The following is a 23,296-nucleotide window of genomic DNA, read 5'->3' on the forward strand; positions in this document are numbered from 1 at the left end:
TACTGTAAATGATGCATCTGCCTTGAACCGTTCTATTTATACTGTATTTCAGCCCCTTCCACTGCAGAGATACATATGCTGGAACTAGGTTTTATATCAGGCTTCTTTTGTTGTGTTTTGTTTTTTATTGTACAAGAGCCATATTCGTTAGAATGTAGTATTTATCTAACAATACAGACCTGCATAATTTGTGTTAATTAAATTGCAGAGAATGAGAGCTGAGAATTTATAGATCAGGTTCAAGAACATTAATATTACTGTTTAATTTGGCCTTATAGGTGGAAATGTGAAGGTTAGATTTAATTTTATTCACAACTGAACATAGAAAACATGTCCAATGTTTAAACTGAGAACGTACCTTTTTAAAGTGTGGGCTGTGAGTCCGCCGTGCACTGTTTACCTCACCTGCCGATATGCGTCATGTGTAGTTGCTTTGGAGGAGGCTGTAAAACTTTGTGTAGAGTCCAGTAAAGGTTGATGAGTCAGTGAAGCTAACGTCTGTCCAATGTCAGTGATACTAAGGTGAGTTGTTGAAGATGTCCTGAACTTTCCTCTGTAAGCACTGCTGATTTTACCAGTGTTAGTGAAACTTTCTTTTCTTTAAAGTCTTGCACTTGGACATTTAGCAAATAAATCTCTGGAAATGTTTTGGATAAATACAAAGTCCATTACATCCCTGACCTGGATGTCAGTGACACAGGTCAGTGATATCTGTTATGCACAACTACTTCTTCGTGTGCTTTCTTTTATGTACTAAAAGACCCCAAAAAAAACCCTTTTTTTAATCTTCTTTTTGTTTCATGTGACGCTTGCTTTCTGTCCTTCTGTCCAGATCATCTCCTACACCGACAACGAGGTGAAGGTGTTTGACGGACAGTTTAAGGGCCGTGTCGGTTTCCTACATCAGATGCCATCATCAGATGTGTCGTTCTACATCAACAACACCCGGGAGTCCGATTCAGGAAGCTACATCTTTCAGATTGTTAATGATGGTATTACTGAAACGGTTACCCTGGATGTGAAAGGTAAGGGAAATTCACCCGTTGCACAGCTGTACTTCTCAGATTCACTGTGAAACAGTAAAACAGAAAGTCTTGTAATAAAACATTACATAATCCTCTCCCCTCAGTCCCTCCTTCTGTTCCGAAGTGCTCTATGACAGGGAAGCCAGAGGTAAAAGGAAATGTTACTCTGATCTGCATGTCCAGCTCTGGGAAACCTATTCCTTTGTACAAGTGGAAGAAAACCAGCCCCACCTCTGAGGTCTTCTTCTCACCCATGCTCAGTGAGTGCACAGCGAAAAAACAAAGAGTCATTGTTTGCTATGAATGTGAATTATTGATAGAAAAAGCAGCCTGCACACCGTCTTTTGGGATTGTCACTTAGCACATCTTTGAGAACTGTTATACATGTGAAATAATGTGTCTTCATGTGTGTTTGACTGTCTTTTCCATGTAAACTGCTGTGTTAGATGAGAAGACTGGCACTCTGAAGCTGAACAACCTGAGCAGCAACATGTCGGGGAAATACGTGTGCACAGCCAGCAACACGGTGGCAGAAAAGAGCTGCGCAATCGACCTGCACATTACCAACTGTACGCAGCAAGTGTAACCCTGGTTATGGTTTATTAATAAAAATAAGTGATGAAAAATAGTTATGGACCACACATTCAGATACACTATTATCAAGCATGAACAGCGAGCATCGATGTAATTTATTATTTCTGTTGGACACGATCATATCCTACTAATTTCTTATGACTGCTGACACGTCATAAGAAAACTAAATGAATATGCAGCGAACTTTCTTACATATATATTAAAATATTACAAATATACAATAATTTAGCAAAAGTATCATTATAAACCCCTATCACTCATGACTTACACAGATTCAAAGTAAAAAACAAACCCTGTTTGCCAGACATGTTTAACGTTGCTAGCATAGGGCTGTGACATTTTACATTGTAACCATTAGCTTAGCTGACTTTTCTATTCAGCAGCTAAGAAAATTATACTTTTGTCAAAGTTGGCTGAATTTGTCTTACTTTAACATGAGTCTGGACAGTCAACCATGCCCAACACAACCTAGCGTCCTGGGAATATATAATGTTGCAGAAGCCTGAAAACAATGGACAGCGGTAAATTAGTGATCAACATCGCAGCATTATTGTAGTGTCTTTACATTACAATATAAAGCGCCTTGAGGCAACAGCTGTTGTGATTTGTCCCTATATAAATGAAACTGAATTGTAGCTTAAAACTGATTTGCTAGGTCACAACACAACTGGTCACCTGATTAGTCCATCTCTATGTCAAACAGAAAGGACATCTTTACATGACTCGAATATAAAACATTAATCTGCTTTTCTAGCCAGTGCTGTACAAGTACTATTGATTCTACACGAAATGAGGTAATAAAAGTGTTTTTAAATTCTTTGAGATAGTAATTGTATGTTCTTTAATTCCAGCCAATAAAGTGGGGGTGATTGTTGGTGCCACAGTTGGCTCAGTGGCTGGCTTCATCTTCCTCCTTTTTGTGTGCCTCGCTTTTGTCTTCGTGATAAGGAGAAGAAACAACGAGGATGACTTGGCCAATGAAATCAAGTGAGTCAGTGTGGCTTAAATGCAAGCAGAATTTTATCATTTAAAATTCGTAACAGCATCTCAGCTGGCCAGCAGATCTGAACCAGGACCCTTTTGCCACAGTGCTAAACAGTGTCAGTTCAGGCAAGTCATAAGTGGCAGCGTTGGTAGATGAAGTTCTTGTTGCTGCTGCTTTGAATCAAATTCATTTTAGTCCTTTGCAGATGACCCAGGTTTTACTTTTGACATGTACCAATTGCACAGGAATGCACATTTTGATCTTGCACATTTCTCAAACTAAAGTGATTCTATCACACCTGTTTAAGAAGCCTGTTTTTCAGATTTAATTTTCATATCCTGTGATAGCAGAAACAAATTACCATAGTTTCAAGATTTAATGAAGTACTCCATTTCAGTGTTACTGTGAACTAATTATGCATTTCTAAAAGTAATCTACACGCCACAAATAAGTAATCCTGCACCTCGATGTCTACAGGGAGGATGCTCAGGCTCCCAAGCGTGTGTCATGGGCTAAGAGCGGCATGGGTTCTGACATCATCTCCAAGAATGGCACCCTGTCCTCCATCGCCTCCAGCCCACACCACAAAGAGTCCTCCCATCACCACAACAACCACCACCACCACCTGCAGCAGTATCCACAGCGCCCCCCCTCAGACACTGCATCCATCATCACCGCCACAGGCAGCAATGCCGGCTATAGACCGTCCCGCCACCAAGGGGCCTCCACTCCCACCCATTACAGCTACAACAACAACACCACCCTGCCACGTGAACAGCCATTGTCCCCCGAGGCCGGCAGCAATGGCGGTTCCATGCCCAGACCCGAGCGCTACACCCAGTTGCCTCAGGCACAGGCGCTGCCGCAAACGTACAACCAGCCTCGGCTGCAGCTCCAGACCGCTCCCTCCCCGCCACCACTACCCACCTCCACCATCATGGCCTCCAACATCACCCGAATGGGAGGCGTGCCCATTATGGTTCCTGCACAGAACCAGGCCGGATCTCTAGTCTAGCATGAGCTAAGGGAATACTCTCACAAAGGATCAATTGCTGATTTTTCAAAGGGACTTTAATATTTAGCAAAGAATTCAAAATGAAAGGTCATTTACTGATGCCAACAAGCTCTCAGACACACTGTTTACTTCCTTTAAGAATACTTACTTATAGTTCTTTTGTACTCTGTATGCACTGTACACATTTGAAACTATGTATAGATATGATTTTCATACATTTGTCCAGTATCATCTTTTCTACTTTATGGATTTTAATGTTTTCATTTTTCATATTTAGATTTTTAAATGTAATTTCTTCCAAACTGTTTTCCTCCTGCCATTTACTAACCGCAGCTGGAACGCTGTGTGTGCTAATCTCACGGACAGAAAAAAAAGAGCACCAGCATGCTACACTTTATCTATTGTCTTTATTTAGAGAAACTACCTGAAGGACTCATAGGTCATTACTGTTTAAGAAGGAGAATGTTGCTCATAAACACTGGGTTTAATCTATGTATTATTAACTCTATTTCAGCACCAGACATCAAAAGACAACATAATGTGTTGTGTGATAAAGTTTGCCCTTGCAAAGTATCCTAATCCTTTTTTTTGGCTTTGCTTCTGTTGGGTTTTCAACTTGCTTTCAAAATGCTTTTAAACTCACTTCTTTAAATACAGATGAGCAAAAGCTTCTGATAATACTGAGCTGTTTAGGACTGCAGAACAGTAAATTTGCTTATATTCTTGACTAGTACTAATAACCAGTGTTGGGGAAGTTACTTTGAAAAGGTAATTAATTATAGTTACTAGTTACTTCTTCAAAAAAGTAACTGTTAGTAACTGAGTTACAATATTCTAAAAGTAATTAATTACTTGAAAAGTAACTATTGCGTTACTTTATAAAAATGTTTAACCCTCTGGGGTCCAGGGTATAATTGGCCATTTTAACCACTTCTGATTTGACCTCTACATTTCACCTTTAAAAACTGTTTACTTGTTTGGTATCATTCTTTTCAGCACAGCCTCACGTGTCTGAATTTCCAGTTATGTTTTCATTTTGACATACTGTATTAACACAATTGATCTAAAATCAGACAAAAAACATAAAATCAGAGTAGAAAAAGTTATATTTTTTACTGTAACAACAACAAACATGTTTAATGAATCATATTTCATAACTTTAAATGCAAATATAAATTGTCAATTTTAAAATCCTATGCACAAGTTTTGCAAACAACAACGTTATTTGCATCCATTTACCTTTTACCTTGATTTTTTAAATAACCATTTCAAACTATTTACAGAACAATCAGTTGTTCTGCATTCAATAAGATGCAACACAAATTATTTGTGCCACTCCAAAAACACAATTTCTGTCCACTATAAAGGAGAACATCACAGCCTGATACCTGCAGGTCTGACAGCAGCAGGTGTATCACTCCTGTTTCTACCTGGAGACAGCAGTCGCCTCATTGTTCTGACACACAACACAAAACTATCCACAACACTACACACTAACTACACACTCCAAACACGCTAAACGTCACAAAACTCTCTCTCTCTCTCTCTCTCTTTTTCGTTAGACAGTGATCATGATTACCGTCCGCGGGAGCGCGCGCAGCTACTTAACGCTGTAGCGTCCACATTACTTACAGCTACTTCCATGCAACTGATATAAGATGCAGTAAGCTGAACACAGCTTCAATCGTCTGTTTGTTGAAAAATAGTAACGGAGCGCATTTTCTTGTTAGTAACTGTAACGGCGTTGTAACGATAGGAATAGTAATTAGTTAGATTACTCATTACTGAAAAAAGTAATGCCGTTATTCCCATCACTGCTAATAGCTAATAACTAATCATTTAAAGTTGCCTGCAGCATTCAAATTGTAAATATGTGAATTTTGGGGGGTAATTGGTAGCACGTTGTTGAGTGCAGCCTTTATGGACAACAGAAACAGGGGACGTGTTTGCCTTTATTACCACTTTGTGTTGGCATTCTTTTGTAACTTAGTCATCATCTGCGTCATCAGCATAAATTCATTACATACATTCATTATTTGGACCTGTTCTTCTAGACTGGCGCAAAGAGCTTATAGCATTAGAGAAAGACACCCGGTGATCACACAGTCCCGCACAGTGAGGATAAAGCTCTCGCTTTTAACAAGAGGGAGTAGGAGCCACCTTCTTTGACCAGTAGTGGATCAAGAAACTGAAAAAATATACAACCGGCCATCTGCCACAACCCAACCAGTCGCGGTAGATTGCCGCCCTTCCCTGAGCCTGGTTCTGCTGGAGGATTATTCCTGTTAAAAGGGAGTTTTTCCTTCCCACTGTTGCCAAAGCGGGTCATATTACTGTTGGGCAACTAACAATAATATGACTTTCTTTGTATTATTTCTCCGTATTATTGTAGGGTCCACCTTACAATATAAAGCGCCTTGAGGCAACTGTGATTTGCTGTATAAATAAAATTGAATTGAACTGAAGAGCAAAAAGAGGCCACCAAATATATCAGCTAGCAGCAGAGCACCACTATGCATCACATCAGGATTAGAACCATAAGGCAGGTCTCCTTTCAAAATGGTCCACCACACTTCAGTACTTATGTATTTAAACTCCTTGGAAAAAAATTGTGGATATACAGTTATGTAGCACAAATTTGACAAATTTCTATAGTTTCTTTACTTGAGTATATCAAGTATTCACATTCTACTTAGAAATATTTGGGGAAATGTTAACAAGCGTAAAGCGCACGAAAGTCTGTTAAGAAGCCTCGAGATGCATTGTTAGGTCAGCAAATTTGAGCCATTTTATCAAGTTTCATTTAAGCTGATGGAGTTTTTGGCTAAAAACCTAAAGACTCCATCAACATTATTGCAGGACCATCAGTCTTGCACTACAGATATTCCTGGAATCTCGACCTCTTTAGACTTTCTTTATGCACCTTGGAAGTTAACAAATGTGTTTCAGTTTGCTTCTAATCTGAAACAAATAAACTAGATTTGGTTCAGAAACTATTTTCCATTTCCAAAATGTGTGGACATATTTTGAATAAAAACTGCTGTGAGGGAGGCACTGTTTTGTAAAAATCACATTTGTAAGAATGTATCCAAATAGCTAAGGTCATTTTAATACACTGAATGATTCCAGAACTTCTTTTCATTAGTTAAGAACTAAAACTATTTATTATGTTTTTACACATTAGCGCTATTTGTAATGTCTGTTGTTACTGAATATGATTTCGATTTGGAAAAGAGAAGAAAGTGTGGTCATATTCTGCTGTAGTGTAATTACACTGGAGCATATGTTTGTTATTTAAGCTTTTGGTTAATGTGCACAGATATTTTTACAATTATTTACATGACATTCTGAGATGAAGGCTGATGAGGTTGAAGGAAAACATACTGTAAAAGCATCTCATGCAAACCACTTGAGAATATAAGCTCAAGACTAAAGTCAAGATTTCATGAGGGAAGTTGAAAGAAAAGAGGAAATCTGTTTGCTGTGCATTTAAGACTCTGTGTCCTTTAAAAGTGTACATTATGGACATTCAAATGTATTCAACGCAAGCCTTTATTTTTATATTGTACATGTATAAAAAGCACATTAAGAAAAGTGAAAGAAGTGCTCACTATCACACTGAGTTATAAACCAGTGTGGATTGTATAACTGCTGTGGACAAATTGGTGGCCAAACAAATATGCTTACTTATACAGACGGCCTAAACTGTAGACAATAATGTGCAGTGTGCACTTGTATCTTCCATATTTATGTTCATTGAAAATGCCTTGTATTATATTTTCAATTAAAATTTAAAAAGATCAGCTGTTTGTGAGTTTTGTTTTATTCTTGTTTTCCAAGTTTTACCAATTTTGTCTTCTTGGCAAGCTTGTAGAAGGAAGGAAGGATTGATGACTGAGCTTGAAAGGACACAGGGTTTTCCTTTGGCGTTTTTTGTTAGAAAAAAGCTGACAAGGATCTGTCATTAAACAATCCAGCACCAAGAGAGGACCAGCCACTCCTTTAAGTAGCGGTTCAGGACAATGTCATCACAGGCGTGTGGAAGTGTGGAACCAACAGGCAGAAAATCTCCACTAAGTCCCGCTGCTGCACAAAAACAAGCACACACACGTAAACACACAAACCAGGATAGCAGAGGAATTGAGTAGATAGCTGAGGTGGAGAGATGGACAGGAAGTAGGAGGTCAGCATGGAGAGGACAGAGGGAACAGATACAAAACTGATGAATAATCAGCAAATACAATGATGTCAAAAGTATGACAATCCCTTAAAAACATCCTGGGATCAGAGCTTTCTGTGTGAACTGAAAAAGATTCTTCATCTTTTTGCCAAACACATTTCGTTTTTCCAAGATCAGACCTATGCATCCTCTATAGCAGGGGTGGGCAACTCCAGGCCTCGAGGACTGGTGTCCTGAGACCTCTACTGAACCCGCAGTACTTCAACACAGCTCACACTGTTACACTGGAGGCATAAAAATAACCCCTAAAAAGAACAAACCCGGTGATTCTATCAGCTGTAATGGTATCATCTGTCCACAAGGTGTCAGATTTTATTGGTCGATTCACTGAGCAACCCTTTGATATCCATAAAGCTAAAACACTTCACAGCCTGATTGTTTGCTTTGCAACAATCCCACCAACTTCATATGTCTACATTATTGCTGTTGAGAGTTTGATGAGCCAGTACCTTCTGCTTCTGCATAGTCTTTATACAGCAATAAACAGCTGTGAATGTTATTGTGTATGAATTTTCTAGAATGAGGCTGTAGAGGTGCTACATAAATCCCAGTGAGGTTCAGCCTACCATGTTGTACTGGATGGGAGACGAGGAGGAAAGAAGCAAGCCTGCTGGAGAAACTCACACTGATTTACAACTGAAAGAAAAAAGTGCAAAAACAGAGAAAAGCCTTACATAAATGAAGAGCTTTTCCCCTCTGCTCCTCCTTCATCAGATCTCTTTCTGGTACAGGAAAATTCAGAATCGATTCGTGTTTATGGATGGATTTATGTGGATGGACCAAAGAAGTTCAAATGAAACATGGAAGCACATAACGGAGTGAGTAGAAACTAGGAAAGTGCTCAAAGCTTTAGCTGTGTGTGAAAATTAACCAAAACAACAATAATGTTTGTCAGGTTACATGGATGAAAATCATCACTTCATAAGATCACTCAGGAGTAACATGACTAAGTACAAGTTCCTGTTTGACTCTAAAAAAAACAAAAAAAACTTCATATTTGAAAGTCCTGAAGTGCACAGTGTCATGTAAAAAAATTAGACTCTAGAAGTAAAAATAGTATTTTATATTCAGTCCTGTATTTAAGAGGGATCCAGTGCAGAGGAGCCAGTGTAGGAGAAAAATGCTCTCCCTTTCTGTTCCCTGTCATTTTTGCTTTGATTTTTAGGAAATCCTGAAAGTAACAAATTACAGTAGTCAACAGGGAAGCAGCAAAGTCTTAAACACCAGATGTGCTTATCCGGGATTTAAATCTTGAAGTTGGATCAGTGACTCTTGGCTGAATGTCCTGGAGCTGTATGTGAGGCATTCAGGGAACACCAGTCAATCGCAGCTACATTGTTAGCAGAGATTATATTCTTCATGAAATGAACAAAATACAATTACTATTCTCTTAAACAAGCAAAAAGGAAAACCCACAAAAAACAACCATGCTGAGTAAGTTTTTAAAATGTCCTTATAAGATCCCAAAAGATTGACTCTGTAAATCTCAACGTAGCGTTTTCAGTGGGAGAAACATTTTGTCACTCAACCAAGTCACTTCTTCAGTCTCAGCTGGCTACAGGTTTCCCCAACCTTTTAAACAGTACATTTCCACAATGACTGAAACTAGCACCACTGACAAACAATCGGCTGTGAGGTCAGTTCCTTGATCATTAACATGCAAATTGTCTGAGACTAAGAAAGTCACACATGTGCAAATAAGTCTAGGTTAGGTTCCCCCTGTGTCATTGTCCTCTGTGTACCTTTGTGTGTGTGTGTGTGTGTGTGTGTGTGTGTGTGTGTGTGTGTGTGTGTGTGTGTGTGTGTGTGTGTGTGTGTGTGTGTGTGTGTCCCCTCTTTTTCTGTCTCATCTCCCTTAACTGTTTCCGTTGTTTAGAGCACAGGATTTCCTTCTGTGCCACCTAAAGTTACGTAATATTAGCTGCGCTGTTCTGGCTTCTTTTTTGTAAACCAATTGAAATTCCTTTGTGCCTTGATGCTTGCATAATATTTTTGCTTTCATTTATGCTCATGTTGCTTTATTATCCATCCATCCTCTTCAACGTATCCTTATCAGCCAGTAATGCAATTCATCCTGATCGGTGATTGGTCAAAAGTCTAGGGTGGCAGAAGGGGGGAGAAGAGGCTTGTGATTGGTGAAAAATGTGCAATAAAGGAGACTTCTCTTTTCCATTTCTCTTTTTTTCTTTATCAGGTGATGTCTCCAGCTCCTTTATCTCACCTGATGCCTGGACTGCCGTCTGTGGTCTTCAGTATGATCACAACGTGTTATTTATGTATTTTGACTGACTTACAATGACAGGACAGTAAGCATTATCAGTGCACATGCAATAAAAGCATGTAGTTGTCACTCTAACATTGATGAGGATTTTCCTTTGGCTCTTTTGAACCAAAACAGGTTGGAAAATCCCCTGAAATTAAGAGCAATCGAGAATGAATTGCTTTCTTCTCTTCTGTGTTATTATGATGTGCAAAGACTAGCCATAAAAGGAGTCTTTTAGGTTGCCCCGATGAGACGATGTAATATATTTATTTTATATTTATATATATTTTCCACTTTTATACTGGAAAATGTGAAGGATTATTTATACCATTGTACTAGTCATTTACAGACATGCAAGAAATTAAATGCATACCGTGAACTCTTGACCCGCACACGAAGAGACATTGTTGCACTTTGCTGCCATGTTAGGGTCCACTTGTCAAAGGTCAAAGAGTTGTAAAATCACGACAAAGATGCTATGAGAGATTATGTTTGTCCTGTGACAAAATATTTGAAGAGGGGTCACTGAATAGTTCATTATGAAAATGTTGTGATCATATACCTTTCACAGTCACTCGACCTCAACCAAGACTATTTGGGGGAAATTTGACTGTCATAACAGATAGATATTAGCTTTGTTATTGTTTCCGAATCAATTCCAGGAAACACTGAAGCTGTTGCAGAGGCATGTGTTGTACAAATACTTCAAAAACTTGTGTTTGCCACCTGCTTGTACACATTGCTTCTGTGGTTCCGGTCTGTTATGTGTTTTGTTATGGAAATTTTAACAATAACCTGCAACACACCCAGTGAGCTTGATTTGAAGTGGGTTTAATAAACACATTGCAATGTGGAGAGAGCATCCCAGTGAAACACTAGGATCATCCCACTATCTATTTAACGTCTCCCATTACAATGGCCTCACTGTGTTAACATTCCACATGCATGTAAACTGGTGATGGGAGTGCTCTTACTATAGTAAAGTGAGAAAGTGATATTACTATAACTAATGTGATATGATTAAACATGTGATTACTACATGAGAAAAGAAGTTTGCCTCCACAGTTTCTACATAGTTTTGTCTTCTGAGCCTGTTGGCAGAGAATGCTATTTGTGTGCAACTTAATAAAAACATATCAAACATATTTCTCTTTCTATAGATTTTATTTATTTATACTTGTATGTTTTGTCAGTGCCCTTACGATTATTGTGGTGCTGATTCAAAGAAGATCAGTAAGTCTAAGGCAGATTAAAGCCCAACTTAGGCATTCATTAAGTGAATCCACAACTCACTGTTACTATAACACAGGACACTTCATTAAAGTGGATGAAACAGGAATACAGGAAAACAGCACTGCAGGGTAGTCAATCAGTGAACTTGATTATGAATCCAATGCAAGGGGCTTTACATAATCAACTGTGTACAAAAAGTCAATAGTCCCTGTCAGGTACGCTGGAATCATACACGTTACCATCAACAGTATCATTGTGAATGTTACACACTTAAAGAAAGTTTACAATGAGCAACATGTACTGACAATAGCCATACACAGGTAAATGTGTAGTAAATGGTAATGCAGTAAATCTGCCTAGTACGATATTAAATACACGAACACTTACGACTTCATATATGTCACATCGTTTGTAACGAGCCACGGAAAGCACCACCGGGCACTGCAGACGTGAAGGCGCGTGGATACCGTCTGTGCCTGTGAATTTTTCTGTTTTGAGGACGGCTTCTTTTACCTGTCACTACAGATGGTCTGTTTATGTTTTGATTGAGAGCCTTTTTTTGGGCAGCTGAAGAGGAGAAGTCTATCTTATGGCCAACCTCTGGCTGTATCTTGGTCATATTACCCAGCAAAATCAAGTATGCAGGTTCATCTGTAACAGTCCTTGTGCCACAGATCCACACTGTTGCTTCTACTTTAAACAGAAGAGCAGAGACATGGGTGCAGGTCTCCGCGACTCCGGCCATACAGCTGCAGTGGGCGGCTTCAACCTTCCCTGTGATGCTCACAATGACCCATGGCTGCAATGCTGGTTGATTCAGTCTTTGAGAGTGCAGTACCTGAAACACACACAGGCAAAGTTCAAGACACGAACTTTAATAAGCCAAGGCCGACACAAATGTGTTGTGTCTACGTTCAAATACATTAATCATAAATGTAACAACTAAAGTGTTTTTATGTATCCATATATAGAAAGCTGCATGTTATATTTTAAATCTGCATGTTTCTTTTTAGAAACCTATCAGCAAAAAACTTAAGTATGTAATGCAAGGATGTAATCACTTTCAAGAGTGAGAAAGCATAAAGTTCGACTTTAAGTGACAATTGTGGACACTTAATATGATAAGGCGATTCTGCAGGTCATTAATCAATGTATAAAACTAAAATAAAATGTGTCACTAAAATGTATTTAGTGACACAGCACACAAACACGGAAGCAAGATGTGTAATTAGGATTATTTATAATAAATATGAATTAATTAGTGTAATTTCATTAACCATAGAGAATAACTAAATCCTTCAGGACAATGTCACATCAGTGCACTGAACTCACTATGGCATCCATCTAACAGAGCTTCCACATGTTCTCACTGTAATTTCCCCTCATGAATGAATTTATGCTGCACTAATCTGAATGTTCGGAGGGAAATCAAACGCATTTTACTCGTAGTACTCAAGCTGACTTCACTTGGTTTGAATGACGGCGTACTCACAATTGCACCCAGTCCTTGGTGAATTGGATGTGCGCCTCCAGAGATTTATGACGGCGAAACTGGTGCGCCGTGTATGCGCTGACTTTACAGACAAGGTACGAGAACAGATCATGCTAAGTCAACAGCGGTTTGGTCTTCAGGGTTTCTACTCCACTTTCATACGGGTCCACATTTCCGATGCACGCTACTTTTTGCAAGTACCGTCTCTTTGCATGTGGACACAAACTGTCTCTACACCGTCCTTTTCATTTTGAGCTACAGTGTGTTTGTTTTGATTCGTGGCCTGGTGCTCCCACAATGCATTGCGGCGTTACGTCAACTCCAAAGCCCGTTGCGTGCAGGAGAATATGCGCATGCGCATTGCCATGGTGATTTTAAACGTGCAAAAATTCTGTTTAGTAGTTGTTGCTGTTTCTTTCTTTCTTTCTTTCTTTCTTTCTTTCTGTCACTATAATTCATTCAAGGCTTTGTGGGAAATGCTTCTCCTGTAAAAGTTTCAGTCACCGGCGACATTTTTTCATCAGCAGAACGTTGACCGTCATCACAATGAACCAAATTCGATGACGTCACAAAAGTCAGCTCAAAGCACAACCAATCAAAATCTTGACTTTGATCTGAAAGTCCTTAAATAGCCGTTAGTTCGCAGTGTTCCTCACAGCAATCAGTTGCGATTAGTTCACATTTGCTTCGTGTTTTTAAACAGTTTCCTAAAGAGATTTAAACTCTTTTTCAAGGACATTTTAAAAGTTCTGTACCAATCAGCTAAAGTTTGACAGCTGTACCGACCAGTTTCCTCCAGTCTATTAAAGCAGACTGTTTTCAAAAAATGGATAGAGGAGACGGCTCACAAAACCATGACGATGGTGAACAAAACCATGTTGGTGTAGGACTAGCAGTCAATGAGCTGCTTTTGGCACTGCTGCAACAGGGAAATCTTAGAGCAGTTGACAGGATGTTCCCCTGGATTGAAATCAATCAGTTGCGTGGTTTAGTTGATAATCAACTGCCACAACAAGAGGAGGCAGTTGATGTTCCGGCAGGAGGCATCGAAATAAATCCTCCCCAGGAAATAGCAGGACCCTGGGAAAATTTTAGAGCAGAGATGGGAGTAGGCGATGGCATTGAAAGAAATCCACCCCAGGAAATAGAAGGACCCTTGGTCATTAATGGAGCAGAGATGGGAGTAGGAGATAACATAGAAAGAAATCCACCCCAACAGATAGAACGACCATTGGTCATTAATAGAGCAGAGATGGGAGCAGGAGATTACACAGAAAGAAATCCACCTCTAGAAATAGAACAACCCGTGTACAATAATGTAGCAGAAGAAGATCCAATTATTGATGAAATCAGGTGGTGGGAAGATGAGGGATCTGAGAGCGACACTGAAAGTGTTCCTGATAGTGACACAGATGACGATGGAGACAATGGCCAGGATGCTCCTGTGCTATTGCCCCCCAACCCAGTACCAGACGGTTCGAGGAGGAGACCAAGGGAGGAGGAGGATGAAGAAGAAGAAGATGGGAGAGCTAGGAAAATGTCTAAACACTGAATTTTGAGCTGAGCTGGACAGTCAGTGTTGCACCCATCTTCCAAAGCTACATGTGTCCTACATTGCGTTTCTTTCTGCAGAGGAGCTTGCTTCCAATAAAAGCAGCAGGAACAAAGACAGGAAACAAATAAAAAGGAAAAAGTGAAAAACTGCAAAGCAGAAAAGCAGAAAAGGAGGAAACAGAGACTCAACGAAGGAAGATAAATAACAGGAAAAAAAAGAAGAAAATGTCATGGCTGTGTGAAGGCAGGCAGGAACCCAAGAGCAGGACTCACAGAGGCAAATGTGAAGTCAAAACACCCGTCTTTATTGGGAGTTTGCCGATTGAACAGAAAACTAACTAAACTGGGAAAGCAACAGACAGGAAACCGGGCAAACAGAAAAAACAGAGTAGAATGAAGAACGACGCAACGACGAGCAGGGTGAGACTCAGACACTAAATACAAGAGGTGAACAGGACTGAAAGGACACAGCTGGGAGACACGGCTGACACTGATTACACAGACGAGACAGGGAGAGCACAAAACTGAACACACTGACATAAGACACAGACCTTCAAAATAAAACAGGAAATGCACAGACTGGACTCAGAGACACAGTAACAGACAGAGAACAGAAGGAACACATGGGCAGAAACTAAACAGGGAACACAGAACCCAGTGTCCTACATGTAACATGCTCAGAGACTGAATCTCGGCTGGCCCCCTCTGACCCACGGACTTAGTTTCCTGCCACCAGGGACCTGTTTACCAGACTTCCCATATACCACCCATGACCCAATATGATTGTGCATACAAGTGGAAAGCAACATATGTGTCTCATATCACTGGTACCTTGTTAGATGGTGATGATTGTGGTCTCACTGGTCGCAGACATGGAGGGAGTGGTCCTATTGGTTGGCTCCCACATTAGGAAGGCCTAGTTAGCCAGCTAACTAGGCCTCTTAGTTAGCTAGTTTAGAGTTTTCTGTTAAATTATGTTGTAAATTTATGTTGCATGTAGCACCTTGGTTCCTGGAGGAACGTTGTTTCGCCTCACTGTGTACTGTTAAACTGTATATGGTTGAAGTGACAATAAAGCCAACTTGACTTGAATTGAACTGAATTGAATGTCCTTCAAGAAGCCTGGAGAACTTTTCCTGAAGACTACTTTCGCTATAATAAAAAAAAAGAAAAAATTAAAGCAAAGGTAATGACTAGTTTGGGTGTTGTAGTCCTTTAATAATCAAGGAAAAGTAGTAAATCCACAATTTAAAAAAAAAATGCTTTTATTATAAATAATCCTGGTGTGGATTAGTTACTTACACATCAAACCAATGTTTTACAGGCAGAACATTGCTCATCTGAGTTTTTACAGACCCAGAGTGAAATTCACACAAGTTCAGCTTTCATTACCTGATCAGTGCGCCACTGAAGCAGACCCACTCTGCTCTGTCTTTGAAGATTCACCATGAGAAATTGGCATTCCTTGCTCTAACTGTCCACAATATGAAAGTCACAGGAAAAACCGACATGTCTTTTTTTTATGTTTGTTTGTTTGTTTTAACCCACTATGGTGCCACTTAAAATCCCTGTGTTTGAACAGTACACTTCAATTCTGCTTTAACAGCAATCCTTGATGTGCAGGGAAACATCAGGGTTAGCAAACTCACAACGTGAGTCTTCTTTCTCTGGGCCACATGTGTAATATTTATGTTTTTGTCCATCGAGCCACTCCATAGAGCTTCACCGCAAGTCATGATTAATTGCAGCAGAGAATAAACACCAGCCTTCAGACCAGCTGCAAAACAGAAAAATAAACACGTGGACAAAATGCATAAATTTGCTGTAATGTAAGTTAATAAAGTAAGTTACATACCGCAAAAGCCAATAGCTCCTCCAGTCACACAACCACTGTTGCCTTGGGGCAGACTGACAGAAGCGAGGCTGCCATATCGCGCCATCGGCCCCTCTGACCACCACCAGTAGGCGGCAGGTGAAGTGTCTTGCCCAAGGACACAACGACCGAGTCTGTCCGAGCCAGGGTTCAAACCGGCAACCTTCCGGTCACAAGCCGAACTCCCAACTCTTTGAGCCACGATCGCCCCAAAGTTTTCTCCACTTTGGATGCCTCCAGTGAGTTCTGGCAAATTCCACTGGACCCCAGCTGCCAAAAACTGACCACGTTCATAACTCCCATGGGCAGGTTTTGCTTCAGGCGTCTGCCATTTGGCATAACAGCACCCGAGATCTTCCAGCGGCTCATGAGCACTTTGCTCAAGGGCCTAGATGGGACTGTCATTGTGATGGACGACATACTGGTTTTCGGGGCTAAGAAAGAGGAGCATGACCAACGCTTAGATGCAGTATTACTGACAATCAAAGCATCAGGCCTTAAGCTCAACAGGTCCAAGCAGCTATGGCCTGCATGCTGCACTGTTACAGGACCATGACGGGGAGTTTTGGCCTGTTGCTTTTTGTTCTCGCACTCTCACAGATGCAGAGAAAAGATATTCACAGATTGAAAAAGAGTGTTTAGCATCTGTCTGGGCCTGTGAACATTTTTCCCGCTACATCCAAGGCATGGGTCATGTATGTGTACAAACTGACCATAAGCCCTTGGTGCCTTTGATCAACTCATACGACCTTGACCAAACACCACTGAGATGTCAGAGACTGCTGATGCGACTGATGTGATTCAGTGTCACTGCTGAGCATGTTCTCGGTAAACAGTTAGTGGTGGCGGACGCACTCTCCAGACATCCACTGCATGGATGCTATCAGTTCGAGACAGACAGCCGGGTCAAGGTATATGTGAGCAACGTAGTGACAAGCAAACCTATCAAGTCACATAAGTTGGAGGAAATTCACAGTGCTACACAGAGGGACCCAGAGCCTTTGAGAATGGCAAAGAGTTCATCACTGCAAGGCTTCTATGCAGCCAGAAGCCACCTTTCAGAATCAGACGGTCTAGTGCTCTACCACGATCGCATTGTAATTCCCACAGCACTCAGACCCAGTGTCCTTGACCAATTACATGAAGGCCACCAAGGACTAACTAAATGTAGAGAGCGTGCAAGATCAACAGTGTGGTGGCCCACCATTGGACTTCAAATGACACACAAGGTGAGATCATGCAACTTTTGCAGAGAGCACAAGCCTACACAGCGACGGGAACCCCTCGTGACTACTCCTCTGCCCAATGGCCCCTGGCAAACGATTGCAGTACTCGAAAAGACATTGTTGCCCAGTCCAGTCAATAGGGACACGGTTTGCCAAAGGGATGCTCCAAAGGGAGACTGAGGACTATCTCCTTTCTATGTTCTAAGGGCAGAATAATACCTTATCAGGACTGAGGGTAGTCTACCCCTGTGATGTCGTACGTTCTGACAACACTGTTTTATATTTAAAGTACTTTTGTTAAAGGGGAAGATGTTGTGAGATTTATTTTTCTTGTACTAGTAAGGCTACTATGGGGCCGGCCACTAGAGGTCGCTGGAACACTGTATGTTTTTGGAAAATTGATGTAGCCACGTACACTGGTGCTACAGTTCAATAAAAGTAGTCCGTGCTGAATAAACCCTGCGTCTTATTGCCTCCTATCATGACAGAGCTTGAGCAAGATCTTACTATTTCACAGATGTGGCGTATGGCTGAATTGTGTAAGCCTGATTTATACTGTCCTCAATAAATCTGTGTTTGTTTAATATAGGGCAGAAATATGATAAAATACTTATAATTGTAGAGTTTGTTTTCATGGAAAGTGAGAATTTTTTTTGTTTTGAAACAAATAATAATCATTTTTAAATAATCTCTTTAGTCACAATAAATTTGCAGTGAGCAGGAACATTGTGCACTGAATTCCTGTTTTTTTCTAAATGTAGGTATTATCAGCATCCGATAAAGATCCTTCTCAAAAAAAAGTCTTTGCCAAATTTTAGACACATTACAGAAACATAAGAGCTTCTAAAAGCATCTTGGCCATTTGGCAGCTGTTGAAACACATCCAGACATATTGGAATATTAGGATATATATTATTGGACTGGAATATTAGAAACTACATGTGTATCCCCAGTCAAAATTGCACTCACACAGTAGTCCTGAGGAAATAAACATTTTTGTCTGTCTTTTTTGATAACTTGTAAAAGTCAAAGTTTCCAAAGAATAGATTCAAATGAAAAAAGAAAAAGAAAAAAAACTTGTGTAATTTATCAGGAGTGATCATACTAAATGCAAAACAGAAGCAAATGAACACACAACTGGGGTAGAATGTTTATTAGAATTTGCAATTAGCGATGTAACATTCACCTACATGACACAAAGGAAGTCATAAATATGCTAATATGCACAACTCTGTTGAAATGAGCTTCTTTCATCGGGGGATGATATCCACTGATATATCTCCATGTAGTTGGATAGGGATGAATGCACAGATACCTGTCACTCTGATGACACAGTAAAAAAAAGTACAAAATAAACAGAGTCCATATCAAATATTTAGATACACGTAAAAAGAAATTAGAAATAAGTCAGAAGAGCACTGGATAATTAGCAAAAAGCAAAAAGTAAAGAAAAAAAGCTTTGTAATTCACTGCACTGCACCTGTAATAGTATTGTTTCCGCTCCTGTACACGGAGTATCAATGGCAATTATTAAAAAGAAGCTAAGCAGATCCTCATTAATCTTATAATATCATTCTGCTTATAACCTTTTTATTATAAAAAATATGACATCAAACATGAAACAGGCATGAGAAACAAAGAACAACCCAAACAGGTTTCCTGCTGCACCTTCAACTGTACAGGTAATGATTCAGAGTCAGAATTCAATTCAATTGAATCACAACATTAAGGCAGTTTATACTGTAGGATAAACCCTGCGGTATTACATAGAACATTCTAGCAACTGGAGCAAGCACTTGGTGACAGTGGGAAGAAAAAAAACCCTCTTTTAATAGGAAGAAGCCTCTGCTCTGGGAGCGACGGCTTCTTCTTCTACCACGTCTGGTTGGCTGTGAGGGGGGCAGACAAAAGACACACTGTCTGAGAGACAGAGATTAACAATAGAAATTAATATAGAGATTACAATTATTGATTACATGTACAGTGGTGTATAAAAGTAATAAAAAACTGTGATTTTTACAGTGTGTTTTTTCCCTTTCTTCCTTCATCCAGGCATATGGGCCAACTTTTTAATACCCCTGAAAAATGGAGAAGTGATCGAGGGTCAGTATGTGGAGCTGCAGGCCCGGTACACTGGCGGCAACCCAAATTCCAAGAGTATCGCCTGGAACTTTTTGATGCCTAACACCAGCCAGATGAAGATGGTAAGGAAACAATTACACTTAAGTCTAATATGCTGTATATCAAGCCAAGACAAGAAAAGACTTAAAGGTTTCTAATACTACTGTGCTGTGCAGATAGATGATCCAAAAGTAGGATCACAATCAAATAGATTTAGGGGAAGAAAGAGAACTCAGGAAGGGAAAGGATACAGGGTTTTTTTTTTATTATTTCCCTTAGTGTCTCACCTTACTTTACTCTTTACAGGAAGAAACATTCATTAAATGTAAAAACATTTTCACTGATAAAAGAACAAAGTGAGTGCACAGCAAAAAAACAAAGAGTCATTGTTTGCTATAAATGTGAATTATTGATAGAAAAAGCAGCCTGCACACCGTCTTTTGGGATTGTCACTTAGCACATCTTTGAGAACTGTTATACATGTGAAATAATGTGTCTTCATGTGTGTTTGACTGTCTTTTCCATGTAAACTGCTGTGTTAGATGAGAAGACTGGCACTCTGAAGCTGAACAACCTGAGCAGCAACATGTCGGGGAAATACGTGTGCACAGCCAGCAACACGGTGGCAGAAAAGAGCTGCGCAATCGACCTGCACATTACCAACTGTACGCAGCAAGTGTAACCCTGGTTATGGTTTATTAATAAAAATAAGTGATGAAAAATAGTTATGGACCACACATTCAGATACACTATTATCAAGCATGAACAGCGAGCATCGATGTAATTAATTATTTCTGTTGGACACGATCATATCCTACTAATTTCTTATGACTGCTGACACGTCATAAGAAAACTAAATGAATATGCAGCGAACTTTCTTACATATATATTAAAATATTACAAATATACAATAATTTAGCAAAAGTATCATTATAAACCCCTATCACTCATGACTTACACAGATTCAAAGTAAAAAACAAACCCTGTTTGCCAGACATGTTTAACGTTGCTAGCATAGGGCTGTGACATTTTACATTGTAACCATTAGCTTAGCTGACTTTTCTATTCAGCAGCTAAGAAAATTATACTTTTGTCAAAGTTGGCTGAATTTGTCTTACTTTAACATGAGTCTGGACAGTCAACCATGCCCAACACAACCTAGCGTCCTGGGAATATATAATGTTGCAGAAGCCTGAAAACAATGGACAGCGGTAAATTAGTGATCAACATCGCAGCATTATTGTAGTGTCTTTACATTACAATATAAAGCGCCTTGAGGCAACAGCTGTTGTGATTTGTCCCTATATAAATGAAACTGAATTGTAGCTTAAAACTGATTTGCTAGGCCACAGCACAACTGGTCACCTGATTAGTCCATCTCTATGTCAAACAGAAAGGACATCTTTACATGACTCGAATATAAAACATTAATCTGCTTTTCTAGCCAGTGCTGTACAAGTACTATTGATTCTACACGAAATGAGGTAATAAAAGTGTTTTTAAATTCTTTGAGATAGTAATTGTATGTTCTTTAATTCCAGCCAATAAAGTGGGGGTGATTGTTGGTGCCACAGTTGGCTCAGTGGCTGGCTTCATCTTCCTCCTTTTTGTGTGCCTCGCTTTTGTCTTCGTGATAAGGAGAAGAAACAACGAGGATGACTTGGCCAATGAAATCAAGTGAGTCAGTGTGGCTTAAATGCAAGCAGAATTTTATCATTTAAAATTCGTAGCAGCATCTCAGCTGGCCAGCAGATCTGAACCAGGACCCTTTTGCCACAGTGCTAAACAGTGTCAGTTCAGGCAAGTCATAAGTGGCAGCGTTGGTAGATGAAGTTCTTGTTGCTGCTGCTTTGAATCAAATTCATTTTAGTCCTTTGCAGATGACCCAGGTTTTACTTTTGACATGTACCAATTGCACAGGAATGCACATTTTGATCTTGCACATTTCTCAAACTAAAGTGATTCTATCACACCTGTTTAAGAAGCCTGTTTTTCAGATTTAATTTTCATATCCTGTGATAGCAGAAACAAATTACCATAGTTTCAAGATTTAATGAAGTACTCCATTTCAGTGTTACTGTGAACTAATTATGCATTTCTAAAAGTAATCTACACGCCACAAATAAGTAATCCTGCACCTCGATGTCTACAGGGAGGATGCTCAGGCTCCCAAGCGTGTGTCATGGGCTAAGAGCGGCATGGGTTCTGACATCATCTCCAAGAATGGCACCCTGTCCTCCATCGCCTCCAGCCCACACCACAAAGAGTCCTCCCATCACCACAACAACCACCACCACCACCTGCAGCAGTATCCACAGCGCCCCCCCTCAGACACTGCATCCATCATCACCGCCACAGGCAGCAATGCCGGCTATAGACCGTCCCGCCACCAAGGGGCCTCCACTCCCACCCATTACAGCTACAACAACAACACCACCCTGCCACGTGAACAGCCATTGTCCCCCGAGGCCGGCAGCAATGGCGGTTCCATGCCCAGACCCGAGCGCTACACCCAGTTGCCTCAGGCACAGGCGCTGCCGCAAACGTACAACCAGCCTCGGCTGCAGCTCCAGACCGCTCCCTCCCCGCCACCACTACCCACCTCCACCATCATGGCCTCCAACATCACCCGAATGGGAGGCGTGCCCATTATGGTTCCTGCACAGAACCAGGCCGGATCTCTAGTCTAGCATGAGCTAAGGGAATACTCTCACAAAGGATCAATTGCTGATTTTTCAAAGGGACTTTAATATTTAGCAAAGAATTCAAAATGAAAGGTCATTTACTGATGCCAACAAGCTCTCAGACACACTGTTTACTTCCTTTAAGAATACTTACTTATAGTTCTTTTGTACTCTGTATGCACTGTACACATTTGAAACTATGTATAGATATGATTTTCATACATTTGTCCAGTATCATCTTTTCTACTTTATGGATTTTAATGTTTTCATTTTTCATATTTAGATTTTTAAATGTAATTTCTTCCAAACTGTTTTCCTCCTGCCATTTACTAACCGCAGCTGGAACGCTGTGTGTGCTAATCTCACGGACAGAAAAAAAAGAGCACCAGCATGCTACACTTTATCCATTGTCTTTATTTAGAGAAACTACCTGAAGGACTCATAGGTCATTACTGTTTAAGAAGGAGAATGTTGCTCATAAACACTGGGTTTAATCTATGTATTATTAACTCTATTTCAGCACCAGACATCAAAAGACAACATAATGTGTTGTGTGATAAAGTTTGCCCTTGCAAAGTATCCTAATCCTTTTTTTTGGCTTTGCTTCTGTTGGGTTTTCAACTTGCTTTCAAAATGCTTTTAAACTCACTTCTTTAAATACAGATGAGCAAAAGCTTCTGATAATACTGAGCTGTTTAGGACTGCAGAACAGTAAATTTGCTTATATTCTTGACTAGTACTAATAACCAGTGTTGGGGAAGTTACTTTGAAAAGGTAATTAATTATAGTTACTAGTTACTTCTTCAAAAAAGTAACTGTTAGTAACTGAGTTACAATATTCTAAAAGTAATTAATTACTTGAAAAGTAACTATTGCGTTACTTTATAAAAATGTTTAACCCTCTGGGGTCCAGGGTATAATTGGCCATTTTAACCACTTCTGATTTGACCTCTACATTTCACCTTTAAAAACTGTTTACTTGTTTGGTATC

At 40.0% G+C, this 23,296-nt stretch overlaps 2 protein-coding genes across 2 annotated transcripts in view; both read left to right on the forward strand.

Annotated features, from left to right (window-relative positions):
• LOC309715799 (endothelial cell-selective adhesion molecule-like) overlaps positions 1-7,422 on the forward strand; it is a 56,100-nt gene extending 48,678 nt beyond the window's left edge. The window contains exons 3-7 of the mRNA XM_082549224.1: positions 833-1,025; positions 1,130-1,285; positions 1,472-1,594; positions 2,471-2,606; positions 3,082-7,422. Coding sequence (XP_082405350.1) covers positions 833-1,025; positions 1,130-1,285; positions 1,472-1,594; positions 2,471-2,606; positions 3,082-3,619 — 1,146 coding nt within the window. The 3' untranslated portion in view covers positions 3,620-7,422. The remainder of the gene's footprint in view (positions 1-832; positions 1,026-1,129; positions 1,286-1,471; positions 1,595-2,470; positions 2,607-3,081) is intronic.
• Positions 7,423-19,127: 11,705 nt separating this feature from the next.
• Positions 19,128-22,884, forward strand: LOC309716221 (endothelial cell-selective adhesion molecule-like; the record flags this gene model as incomplete). The annotated part of the gene is made up of 6 exons (XM_082549899.1): positions 19,128-19,182; positions 19,553-19,704; positions 19,928-19,946; positions 20,164-20,286; positions 21,163-21,298; positions 21,774-22,884. 6 exons carry the CDS (start codon positions 19,128-19,130, stop codon positions 22,309-22,311), a joined length of 1,023 nt encoding a protein of 340 aa, XP_082406025.1. The 3' UTR covers positions 22,312-22,884.
• Positions 22,885-23,296: the final 412 nt, after the last annotated feature.

The sequence above is a fragment of the Aulonocara stuartgranti genome (assembly GCF_965226115.1).
Source record: "Aulonocara stuartgranti genome assembly, chromosome: 10".
NCBI classification, from domain to species: Eukaryota; Metazoa; Chordata; class Actinopteri; order Cichliformes; family Cichlidae; genus Aulonocara; species Aulonocara stuartgranti.